The following is a 12,942-nucleotide window of genomic DNA, read 5'->3' on the forward strand; positions in this document are numbered from 1 at the left end:
AGATTTATGTGTGTGTGAATAGAAGAAGCGAAATAGAGCGAGAGGGTGAGAGCGAGCGAGCGAGCGAGCGAGCGAGAGAGAGCGAGAGAGAGAGAGAGAGAGAGAGGGTGAGAGAGGGTGCGAGAGCGAGGGCAAGGATTACGAAGATACACGGTTAGAAGTGATAAATATATAATATATGTAAATGTATATGTATACATCCATGTAAAGACGTGTGCCAGTGTGTGCGTACGGAGAGTACAAAAAGTTTAGTTATATAGGGGGTAACAGAAGAGGAGGAAAAGAAAAGATACAAAAAAGTGAATATAAAAACAAAAGAGAAGATCGAGGAAGGACAGTTTGTGAGAAGGAGTCTAGAAAAAGTAAGAAAGAAAATAAAAGAGAGACAGAGATTAAGAGGGTGGAGAGGGTGGTGGTGATATCGGCAGGTGGGAGAGGCGGGACAGTAGTAGTATAGCATGAGTTCGTACTTCGCGAATTCGTACATCCCGGACCTGCGAAATGGCGGGGTGGAACACCCGCATCAGCATCAGCAGCACTACGGTGCCGCGGTACAGGTGCCTCAGCAAACGCAATCGGTACAGCAACAATCGCAACAGCCTGGCGATCCGTGCGATCCGAGTTTGCTCAGACAGGCGGTGTCCGCGCATCATTATGGGGCAGGTGGGAGTGCCGGTGGGGCCGGTGGACAACAGGACATGCCATATCCTAGGTTTCCGCCATACAATCGGATCGACATGCGAAACGCGGCCTACTATCAGCATCAACAGGAGCACGCTGGAATGGACGGTATGGCGAGCTACAGGTCAGGCTCACCGACCACGGGGATGGCTCACATGGGTCACACACCCACGCCGAACGGTCATCCTTCCACGCCGATCGTCTACGCGAGCTGCAAACTTCAAGCAGCTGCCGTCGATCATCAAGGAAGCGTTCTCGATGGCCCGGACAGTCCGCCGCTCGCCGTCGAGACTCAAATGCACCATCAAATGCACACCCAACACCCTCACATGCAGGCTCAACAGGCACAACAGACTCATCAACAGCAACAGTCCCAACACCATCTACAGGCGCAGCAACAGCACATGATGTATCAGCAACAACAGCAACAGCAACAGGCTCAGGGTACGACGCAACAGCCTCAACCTGGCATGCATCCTCAGCAGCAGCCTCAAACGCAGCCGCATCAGGGGGTAGTAGCTTCGCCGCTAGGCCAGCAGCAACAACCCGCCCCTCAGGGTGCCGCCAGCGCGAACCTACCCAGTCCTCTTTATCCTTGGATGCGAAGTCAATTCGGTGAGCAAGTTAGCCTTTTTTTTTACTTCATACATGACTATCTTGCGAAATCTTCCCACGGACAAAATATTCCGTTTTTCTAGAAATTCTTGTGATATCAGTGCATGATCTAACTACGTTCTACATAACACGTTTCTTGAAAATAGACTTGAGGCTTTATTCGTAATCGGGACTTTTACAGAAACTTTCTCAGGCCTTACTTCCTGCTGCTCGTTTCTTTTCAAATTTATACAATAAGCATAAAACTAGTCCAGATTTGTACGAGCAGTGACTCTGGATAGACGTATACGACTCTATACCGTATTTCTTAGGTAGATACTAGCTAACAACCGAGTTATTTATTGCTTCGACCTTTTAGCCCGGTGGTTTCACCATCTGCGGACCTGACCCCCATAAAAGTTATCTTATTGCTTGGCAACTACGACGAAGACAACGACGACGAGTCATTATTGTCCGGTTCTCCGAACAACGCTTTCGACTGTGAACTACATACGCTTTGAGAGTATTTTGAAAAAATAAAACAACGTAAAAAAAGGAACTACTTAATTAATTGAAATTATTGTACTGCGATAAAAATGAGCACGAGCCGCTGGAATAATTAGCTTGTAGTCCCTTGTACATATACGTATCTACTACTACTCGATAATTAATTGCATCCCATTAACACCACTCTCCTGTTTTCGTTATTCCCTGTGTCGCATTTTAATTAGCCACGATATTGCTATGTATTACTCGTTTCTACGTTTAAATATTCGTCACGTGTTTTCGTAAACTCGCACGATATTTTGTCTCTCTCTCTTTTTCTTCTTCGTGCATTGGGATCAAAGTGAAATCGAATTTCGAAATTGGTTCGTTCGTTGAAAATTTTTAAGTACAATTTTGTATCTACGGGACACATTCCTGCGATCTTACTTGGGTAAAAAAGAAATTATTTCCAGTCAAGAATTTATGGCTTTTATAACGAAGTGATAATAGGCTGACCGTATAATTGAGGTAGACAAGGTTCGATCAAAGCCATGTCCGGTGGTGCACAATTTCCAAGCTCTCTTTTCTTTGCTTTTATTTTTCTACTTTTCCTTAGTCCCTCCGTTTCTTAGTTATTGTAGTCTTTTCAAAATATCATCCTTGAATTGAATAGGTCTGAATTTACGTAAAATGTAGCCTTGAAAACAGCCCCAGGTAACTTTTCTTTTTCTTTGCTGAATTTTTCTTGTCAGTCGTTGATCCTTCTTCGTCGATGTAACTTCTCCGGTTGAAATCCTGTGAGCCGATCGTATTCGTTAAAGTGTTCACGATTATTGCAAGGTAATAGTTTATATTTTATTTTATTTTATTTGATCCTATCTACATTTTTTTCATATTTTAATTGATTGTATAATTTTTACGCAATCTCTCATCGTTATTGACTGAGATCTGAATAGTCTTCTTGTACCATCTCTCGGTTAAGCTTGGAAACAACTAGTGGCAGGTAACAGCAGGCGATTGGCCGATAAACGTTCCGGTTTTATGACGATGGTTGTTCACAGTCACTAAGAAATGAAGAAAGTGGACTGGGTCCCTCAAACTCCCTACAGATGTCGGCACGTAAAACCTGTTTTAGGTTGAGTAATTTTTTTCCTCTTTTCTTTTTTGAAAGCCATAACTTTGATCGATGGGGGTTTCTTCATTTACCGTAAAGACAAATTTATTCTAGTTAAATAACTTCTGAAATAATAATACGAGAGTGAAATTTGAATCGATTAATTATCATTGAACTTGAATTCTCGTATCTTCGTTATAGTCAAAACTTTCTTTCATGGAAGCATCGATTGTTTTTGTTTTTTAATGACCAATCAAATAGATATTTATTCGTTTATAGAAAATAAAAAGTGAGTTAACTATTTCGATTTTCCTTCGTTGCTCTTTATTTCTTTATACATTGCAAAATAGCAGCTGAGCAAAGCGCGCTATAAACCGTGTCCCATGAATAATGCATGATTCAATTTTATAGATGCAGGTGCTCTCAGGCATTTGCGCCGTTGAAACCGTCGAGATTCGCTGCCACCTTTAGCGAGAAAGACTTTTGCTTATATACATGCGTTAAGAAATTCTGGCATAGTTAAGCGTATCCACAAAAGAGCAGCATGCGAATAAGTGGGTGACCGTTAGCATCGAAGATCGTGGAACATTTGCGATTAGAAATCTGTTCGCGATTTGCCACTAGCATCGACAATTTCCTAATTTTTCCACGGGCAAAATGTTTTACATTGGAACGTTCTTTTAATCGGATACTATTCACACTATTTTCTATTTACTTTAGATATCCACTGTCCAGAGTTTTCTACAAATCGCGAATGACTAATATTCTTCATTTATTTTTTAGACATATCTTTTATTTACGGCTAGATAAACCAATGATTAACGAGTATACTCGTTAAGAAAAAAAATCCGATATTTTGTGTTTTTGCATTATTTTTACAACAAAATTAGGCATACATTTTTTACCATAACTAACTGATTAAAAAGCAAATGGTAACTTGTTTTTCCGCATGATGAGTATACTCGTTATATCACAGCTAACTGTTAAATATTTAAAATATTTACATGTTAAGGGAAATAAGGGACGAGATACAAATTTAATAAGATATTAGGTAATAGAAAAATTAGATATTTTCATAAAACGATCGGAAGTGATAAGTAAAGGAAACATCGATTTAAATAGTACGGTTAATGCGCGAGATAATCGCGATCCTTCTACACCGAAAGATTTATAGTATCCACCTCTCCTCCTACGAATCACGTAGCCATACGATTATGTAGGTGTTAAGCTTCTGTTAATCAATTTGCACGAACAAGTGAACTACGGAGAGATAAAATCGGTTTAAAGATCGCTTTTTTTAGATTATTGTTCATTCAAAGAATTCAATTAAATACATTTTAATCTTTTGCATTTACGTTTTCTCATAAATTCATATACACGAGATAATAATTTATAATATTAATTCATAACGTATTATATTTTCTAATTTACCAACTTTCTCTCTCTCTCTCTCTCTGTCTCTCTCAATCTCTAAGATCGATTCGATAAAGTAAACATTTGTTTTTAAACGAATTTCTCGATTAAAAGCTAATAGAATTTCGATGAGCTTTGGATCAAACGTTAATGAAATTTCAGAGAGTTTTAGATTAAACGTAAATGGAGTTTAAAAAAGTTAAAGAGAAGTCGATTTTACTGATGAACCATGCATATATACGCTAATTTAAAAGCATTTCGTGATTCTTCGAATTAATCAATTGCGATAGGAAATATTAATCGCGTCATTTCTCCTTGGAAATGAAACATGGATGTTAAGTAATGACAGTTACGCTAATTGAGATTAATTTTATACTGTGCGGTGATAGGTTAACGATTAAAGCATTATATAATTCCAGCTAATTATCTGTGATAATAATTCATTTCATTCATTCAATGTAACGTAATTTATATCGATAGAAAAAAAATGAAAAAAAATGAATAATATCTTATTCGTTCGCGAGGACACAATATCTCCATTCAGAAAGTTCTCCAGATATCGGTACGATGCGAGTTTCTGAGAAACCATATGGCAGGCGGATGGATTTGACCTTTGTAAAGCAGTCGGGATCGCGGGAATCGGTTAATTCTCATCCGACAAGAAAGAGAGAGAAAGTGAGAAAAAAGGGTGAAAGAGAAAGAGAGAGAGAGAGGGAAATAAAAAAATAGCGAAAAAAAAAATGTATTTAGTTATAATTCGACGGAGAGGCAGCCTCTCGTAGAAGCTCTCATGATTGGTTACCGTAATGATGGCGGCTTCGTGAGATATTTAAAAAGGGATGGACTCGAAAAGGAGGTGTAGAAGGAGGAGCGTTGAGAAAATGGAGAGAAGAAGATAGGGATAGAAAGAAGGAAAGATAAAGAAAGATAAAAAAAAGAGACAGAAAGAGAAAGAGAGAAAGAGAGAGAGAGAGAGAGAGATGAGGATGTAGTTGCTGCTCGGAGAAGGTCGAAGGGACGAATGACGATGATGAATGCCTTAACAGACGTTCCGACTGCTTTTGCTTTTGAGCTAGACCGCCATGACTTCTCTTAAACAGAACAAGTATAAGAGAGAAAGAGATAAAGACGTGCATACCAATTTCCTAAAAAAAGTTTTTGTTTTTCGAAAACTAAAAGAAAAAAAAAATGGAACGGAGAAACTGCGTTGTTGGATTAGGAATGATTTGAAAAATCTCTTGTTATTCGAAATATTCGATCCAATCTGTAGAAGAATATTTGGAAAAGAAAAGAAAAAAAAAAGAAAGCTTTCGATATGAAGAAAGAAGACCATGTTGTTGCGTAGATGTCGGTCGAGCCATTTAAACCGTTCATTATCTCTCGACTTAGCTCCCCGAGGCTTTCAGACTTTGTCTTTTCTGTTCAGCGGTCTTCTCAAGAGAGAGAGAGAGAGAGAGAGAAAGGGAGAATGGGACAAAAAAGAGAAAGAAAAAAAGAAAGAGCATCCTCCGATATGCGAGGATTTCCTCTTTCTTTTTCTTGGTGAGACTTAATTCTAAGTTCCTCGTATGAGTGTCAGCCAGGTTGACGTTCCTCTTTCTTGGGGTTACTTGTCGGCATCCTCTGTTGAATTCCTTCTCTCTCTCTCTCTTTTTCTTTCTTTGACTCTCTTTCTCTTTGTACCTACACTCTACTCTCCAGGTGAAACACTTAAGATCACTTTCATGTCGTGTTCCCTAATCCTGGAAAAATAATCGTACGTGTCTCTTTCATCGAAATACCACCCCTTTGGAAAAGTTTAATCTTTAAATGGCTCTATCCGATGACGACATCCCAACGTTCCTCGTTTTCTTCGATCTCTTAGACTTGCTCTTTTTTCCCGTCTTTTTTCTTCTCTTTTTTTTATCAAGGTGGGTACACTTGGAAAGAACGCAATTATAAGTGATTCGTTTTTAGGGATAGATTCAAGATGTTTCTCTTCTCGTTTTCATTCAAGGGAAATAGGTTCTTGTAAAATATGGCAGAAGCGAGACGAATCGAAGAAACGATGGCATCGAGCGTGTACATGGGATTAGTTAGTAAAGAAAAACACACGCACGCATTCTAGTTAGGTCTGAGGTTTGCTTCTTCAGGATTTCCTCTTATGAAAAAAGCACGTATTTCCTGAGTTTCGTGTTTCAAAAAAATAAGAACTTAGTATCATAGTTTTCTGGAAAAAGAAAAGAAAGGAAAAACGTTTTATCATATTTTTGTATTGTATTTAAGTGACTCTCTAGAATGTTTTCAGAATTACGATTACTAACGATAGCAAGATAAACAAGGAATGATCGGTAAGAGACGATCAGTAGTACGTAATCTTTGCTAAGACAGTCGATAAGAAGAAAAGCTGATCCGGTTTTCTCAGTTTTACGTTGAGAAGCTGCTGCCGCTATGTCGGTGCACTCGCGCGGACGGAGGTGACTTTAAACGCGGAGCAATAAATTAACGGCGTTGGGTTACGCAAGGATCAAATGTCCCCTGGAGTATGCCCGAAAGATTTATGGGTCTGCCTTCACTGGCGCAGCATGAAGGAACGGAACAGAACAGAACATACACAACCGTACGGCTTATTATAGGCTAGTTGCTCCGCTTCTCCTCCGCTACACTCTTCACCCACCTTACCGCTTTACCCCTCCATTTCAGCCTTCACCCTTTTCCTCCCCCTTTCTCCTCATCCTCCTCATCGTCCTTCTTTTCTTCCTTCTTCTTCTCTTCCTCTCCACCACCTACCTCCTTAGACTCCCTCTCGACTGGTCTTTCAGTCCCGCCGTAGGATACATGCAGGACTTTTCAGATTAACAGCTAGCCGGATGTTGTAATCCGCTAATAAGGCGTACCCACTGGCCACTGCCCAATTAAGCTAAATTTTACGCGGTCACCTTAAGGTCAGATATTTTAAGGAAGGTTTTTTAATTAAATGCTTATTGGCTGCTCTTAACGAAAACATCCGAATTTTTTCTCCATCGCGATGACCGATAAAATCAAACGAGATGTTTTAGATTAATAGGTATTACTTATTCTATATGACTTAAAGATATTATATTATAGAAATAAAAGTTTACATATCTGTATTAGATTCCTCATAGAAATATGAGGAAAATCGATGAATAACTGCGATATGTTCAAGTTGATCTCTTCGTTAAGCGCTGAACACGTCGAACGCAATGAAGATCGTGCTCGAGTTAATCGAGCACCTGTTGGCGCTAACGATACCGCGTAACATTAATCATTGGCGTATAGATAAGAGCGAATTCGCAGGGATTTCCGTGACTATTAACTTATCCTCGCTGTACGGCCTTGTCTCTCCTCGTGGCTCCGGTGATCGATCGTTCTACCAAAAGATTTACTACGATCGCTAAAAGGTTTTTGCTCAGCGACCACTTGATCGACTGCTTTCGTTGTGTCTCTCGTACGATCGTAGAGCTAAGGTCGGTAATTAGATCGAGACTTTATGTAAAAGACGCTAACCTATACTGGCTTTAAACGTGACTTTGACAAATGTATTTAGTCGCTTGAACCCTTCCGATTCACATACATATACATACATACACATACTGACTCCTTGACTTGAAACTTTGCAAAATACTTGATCATTCGAGATGGCAAAGCCAATGATCCGGATTGACTCTGACTCGTTGCTTGTCTATAATGTGCGACTAAACTACCGATCGAAAATCGATGACTACATTTATGCGAATACATGTGGTTACAAGATGGAATTTCTTCTAGAACAAATGTTATTTAATTAGGTACAAAGAAATTAAATAATAATAGTATCTTGTTTGATATCAAATTCAGTTTTTAAATCAATAGCTTTTTATTTGTAAGTTACAATAATGTCAAATGAAATTAATTACGACATAACTATTGCCTAATGGCCTTCGTATATATGAATATTTTCATCATGTTAATTTTAATGAAAGGTAGAATAGTTTTTGTTAACGTTTCCGTTTTTCCATAATTAATCGTAGTCAAAATCCGTAAGTGCTTAAGTTCGAAAACACTCCCTGATATTCGAGTGATACTAGGTGTGTGGAGGATCGCGTTCACAGAGTTGCTATGACACCGTTCGCCTACAAGCGCGTATTGCGCGTACGTGTAATCTCATACAAGTGTGTACAAGTACGGAACGCTGCTTGCCTCTTTAATTAATCCCACATGCCTCGACACCAAGACCAGGCTTATAATAACGTTACTTGTTGCCAAAGTTAAACTATCGTTAATGGAAAGATTAAATAACTTATTTTTTCATATTTTAATTTAAGAAATTATTAAATGTCAATTATATGTAAAATTCATTATACTAAAATCGTTCGTAACAAGAATTTTCTCTAAATAAAATTTACGTAATAGAATATATTTAGATACAAATATGCAGTACGTTCCAGGAAAGCTTTGGCAATACGTTTACATTCTTCGATTCGAACGGACATTATAATTAACTTCGTTAACTGGGTGTCGTGTGATTTTGCGCGCTTCAGACGTTTCTCTACGACGTGCATTGCTCGAAAAGGTCCAATGATAACTGAGCTCTTTGATAATAAGATTGTCTTTAACAAATTAGTCCTATTTCGATGAACTCTTCATACAGACAGATAGTCCTTTCATCTAGAAGAATTTGGGATTGCTCATTAATCGTATTTCTAGTCGCAAAAAATGTTTTTAGATCTCGATTATATGAAATAAGTTTGTTAATAGTTAATAAAAAATCGATCATTACACAAAAATTAAGAAGAATCATAACAAATATTTCGAAAAGTTGATTATTTTAATCTAAATATGCTAATATTACATAAAAGAAAAACAAAGTAAAGATAAAAATCAGAAAAGATCGAGATTGGTGAAAAAGACAAAAGATTAAAGTTTAGAAGGAAGAATTCTAGAGAGATGTTGTCCGAATTGTTAGACCTTATAAGAAAGTGCTAGAGATTGGTATGCTGTTAATTTGAGAGCGTAGCCTGAAGGAGGGAATAAGGGGCATGTTCTCAGAGTTCCCCTCCCTATCCCTTTCTCTTTCTAGCTGGGTTCTTCTTTCCTCTTTGAGTCTTCCATCTCAGCTTGGCCAAACGATTCAGAATCCTCGTAGAGTTGTCCGTCTCTCTTTTCTGCTGGAGAACCGCCATCCGTCTTCATCGGTCGACAGCGCGACGGGCGGCGTTTGCCTCGAATGCTCGCCAAGGAGTTTTCTTCTTCCTCTTCTTTTTCCTTCCCTTCTCCTCTTTCTCTCTCGCTGATTCTTTGACTTCTTTTTTTGGTTTCTCATCTCTTTCTCTCTCTCTCTCTATCTTTTTATCTCTCTTTTTCTTTCTCATTCCCTCTCTCTCTCTTTCTCTTTTTCTTTTTCTTTCTCTCACTCACCCTGTTTCTTTCTCTTTCTCTTTTTCTATCTCTGTCTCTCTCTTTCTTCTTCATCCCAACCATGAAATATTCTCGTTTTGCCCTCTCGCGCTCGTGTGGTGGACCAATCTAACTCTTTGAGATGATACCTCGACGAGGTTGTGCCTCTCTCACGGACTTTGCCTTGCAGAGCCAACTTTCTGCTTCTTCTTCTTCTTTTTTTTTTCTTTTTCTACTTTTCTCTTTTTTTAATCCTTGCACCAGCACCTCCTCCCTTCTTCCTTTCTCTCTCCCTCTCTCTCTCTCTCTCTTTTCTTCTCTTTTTCTCTTTAAGTCCTTTTTGCTCCCTTTCTTCCTGCGACTACAATTAATATTCTCCTTCGAGATTCGTGTAGAACCGCAGTGTAAGGCCGCAGATCAAGACGCGGATATCGTTAAGTTATCTATCATACGCAAATTCGCGTTCGCGCAACCCCCAGGTATTTGAGTTTCCTCGGACTTTCGAAAAAATTCCTTTGCGACTTTACCGTTGTACTTTTCTCTTATTCCCGAGGCATGAGAATTAATCTTTTTATTATTCTATCTTGATATCGTTTATTTTTGCTGACATTTTTTAAATACCACCGTTAATCTACAATTTAAGATATTATTTATTATTCAAGAGATTTTGTTTTCTCTTTTATATTTTTAATCTTACGATTTCAAATGAAAATAAATGAATCTTATTTAAATAATATTAATATTTACGTATGTTTATAAAAACTTAATTATTAGTATCAATGATTAGTGTTACTCGTGTACGTGAATGAATTTATGTTCTTCATTGAAATTAACTGTTTAGTATTATTTGGAATATTGAATGAATTCAAATGTTAACGTAACGATATTTATTTATTTGTTCGCAGAAAGAAAAAGAGGCCGACAAACGTACACCCGGTATCAAACTTTAGAGCTGGAAAAGGAGTTTCACTTCAACAGATATCTCACGAGGCGGCGACGTATCGAGATAGCGCACGCCCTTTGTCTTACGGAACGGCAGATAAAAATCTGGTTCCAGAATAGGCGGATGAAATGGAAGAAGGAGAATAAGTCGAAGGGTGATCCAGGATCGGGAGATGGCGACACCGAAATTTCTCCGCAAACGTCGCCGCAGGGTTGAAATAACCACCCGGAGGAGTGGAACTTCCAAAGAGGTCTCATCTCTCTCAGGGTCGTTAATACCTTATTTCCAGCACTACCTCCTTCCCCAAACCCCCTTTTGATGACCTCCCCCCCTCACCCCCAACAAGCCCTCTATACACTCAAACACTCCCCCCAAAACCCCAGGCCCCCACCGTCTAATCATCCCCAACCAACAATGACGCTTCTTTTGTCGTGTTAATCAAGTTAATCAAGTACCAAAAAAGGACGACGTAATAGGAATAGAAACGAATAAGACGCGATGAAGAACATTCTTGTAGTATAGAGAAGAAGAGTGAACGATGACAAGGGATCTGTGGTGAGAGAGACAAGAAGAGTACGATGGCGAAGACAAGGACGACTAGATTGAAGAAAGAGAACGTAGGATAGTTGAAGGTAAAAGATAGAGAAAAATGTAAAAGAGAATAAGACACGAAAGAGAAAGAGAGAGTCGGAAGAGAATTTATGGGAACGAACGATGTTAAGGATGTTATGGAATGAAGAGGAAAAATATAAGGAACTGGATCACATGCTAATCAGAACCACGTTAACCTCTATTACGTTTAAACGAACATAATTGTACTAAAGCCTATATAAGTATACGTCGTCGAAGGAAATATACGTATTTCGATACGTTGATTGCCACGCGATTATCGTATGTCTTATTCCGAGGATCATAGTATACAATTTTTTTTATTATATTATACGCTTATTATATATATATAATATATAATATATATTTATATATATATAAGCTTATAATAACATGTATATTCGTATGAGAGCCGTTTATTGTTAAAATTATTAACTCCATTTTTAGAATTTTGGAAAATTTTTGTGCCAAAATACTTAATTAATACTTTATATTTTATGTTTAAAATAAATTATCTTCATAATTAAGTTTTATACCATTAAATGACAAACATACTTGTAGAAGTTTTATACTAAGTGACATATATTTTTATTTATATAATTTAATTAATTTATTTTTACTGTTTCTCTTTTGTGTAGTTAATAGATTTAACAAATGAGCGGCTTAAATAAAATAATAAATATAATTACATCTTGTGATTAAATGAAATTATATTGCTATAATATTAATAAATATTATTAGTTTTTCATTGATGATTAGATGTATTTATCGTGATCCTACGATGCACTCAATACAGTGAACTATATTTTACTTAACATTGTTATATAGTTATTTGGGTAATTGCAAATTTGGTTTTCGGGCGACATACGACTTGTAGTCATTTATTTTGTACAATTTTGTAGCAATGTTCATCGTTGACCATAATAGTCCTATTGGGAAAACCATTCACCGTGGCAGTCAACGTGTTAACGGAGATTGCGAGGATATCGATGCTAGTGTATGAGAAAGTATGGAGTATGAAGGAAGATGTGTATATGTATGTGTATATGTGCGCTCGTAAGTATGTCTCTGCCAGTGTGATAGTTAAATATGTGTGCATTGAAATTAAGTGACGAAATAAAAGATAAAACCGCGTAATAAGTTAGGAAAACGTTTTTATTATTTATTCTCTTACATCGTATACACGTACACATAGTCGTAGAGAGCGGTTAGTAGAATATAAGAAAGAGAGAAAGAGAGAGAGAGTAAATGAAAGAAGAAAAAATGAGAGAGAAAGAGAAAGAAAGAATGATGATGATCGCCCATCCGTAATTCTATGTAACGATAAGATGAACGAGCACACTTTAGTGTTTTTAGAAATTCGTTTAGAAAGCTTTTTCGCTCAACTACCACTTCCGGTGGCTCAGCGAAGATATCTAGAATTTTCTGCGACCGTGCCAACGTGTGTGATCTTTTGAAACGTATTTCTTACGTTATCAATACCGAAATTCACGTAGGCAAAGAAGAGAAAACAAGAAAAGGGAATACTAAAATAATGGTAAACGAAAAAGAGAAACAAATTGGAAGAACGAATCGAAAATATATTGGAGATTAGAAACAAATAAAATCAAATAAAAATCTAATACTTTTACGTACAAATCAGTGAAATGAAAAAAGAAAAGTGCGCGTATGAGTTTCTCGTTTGTTCGTAACGAGACGACAATTAGTGAAATACGGTGATAAAACG

General features: G+C 37.6%; 1 protein-coding gene across 1 annotated transcript; it reads left to right on the forward strand.

Moving 5' to 3' along the window:
• Nucleotides 1-458: 458 nt before the first annotated feature.
• On the forward strand, nt 459-10,823 carry LOC122516635 (homeotic protein antennapedia-like). The gene is made up of 2 exons (XM_043634606.1): nt 459-1,296; nt 10,570-10,823. Exons 1-2 carry the CDS (start codon nt 459-461, stop codon nt 10,821-10,823), a joined length of 1,092 nt encoding a protein of 363 aa, XP_043490541.1.
• Nucleotides 10,824-12,942: the final 2,119 nt, after the last annotated feature.

Source organism: Polistes fuscatus, unplaced genomic scaffold (assembly GCF_010416935.1).
Source record: "Polistes fuscatus isolate 324 unplaced genomic scaffold, CU_Pfus_HIC Scaffold2, whole genome shotgun sequence".
NCBI classification, from domain to species: domain Eukaryota; kingdom Metazoa; phylum Arthropoda; class Insecta; order Hymenoptera; family Vespidae; genus Polistes; species Polistes fuscatus.

What these genes read in the sequence shown, in the direction of transcription:
- LOC122516635 (XM_043634606.1), top strand. Translation starts at nt 459, where the DNA reads ATGAGTTCGTACTTCGCGAATTCGTACATCCCGGACCTGCGAAATGGC. An exon ending in TTGGATGCGAAGTCAATTCG is followed by an intron (nt 1,297 to 10,569) that starts GTGAGCAAGTTA and finishes ATTTGTTCGCAG; the next exon opens with AAAGAAAAAGAGGCCGACAA.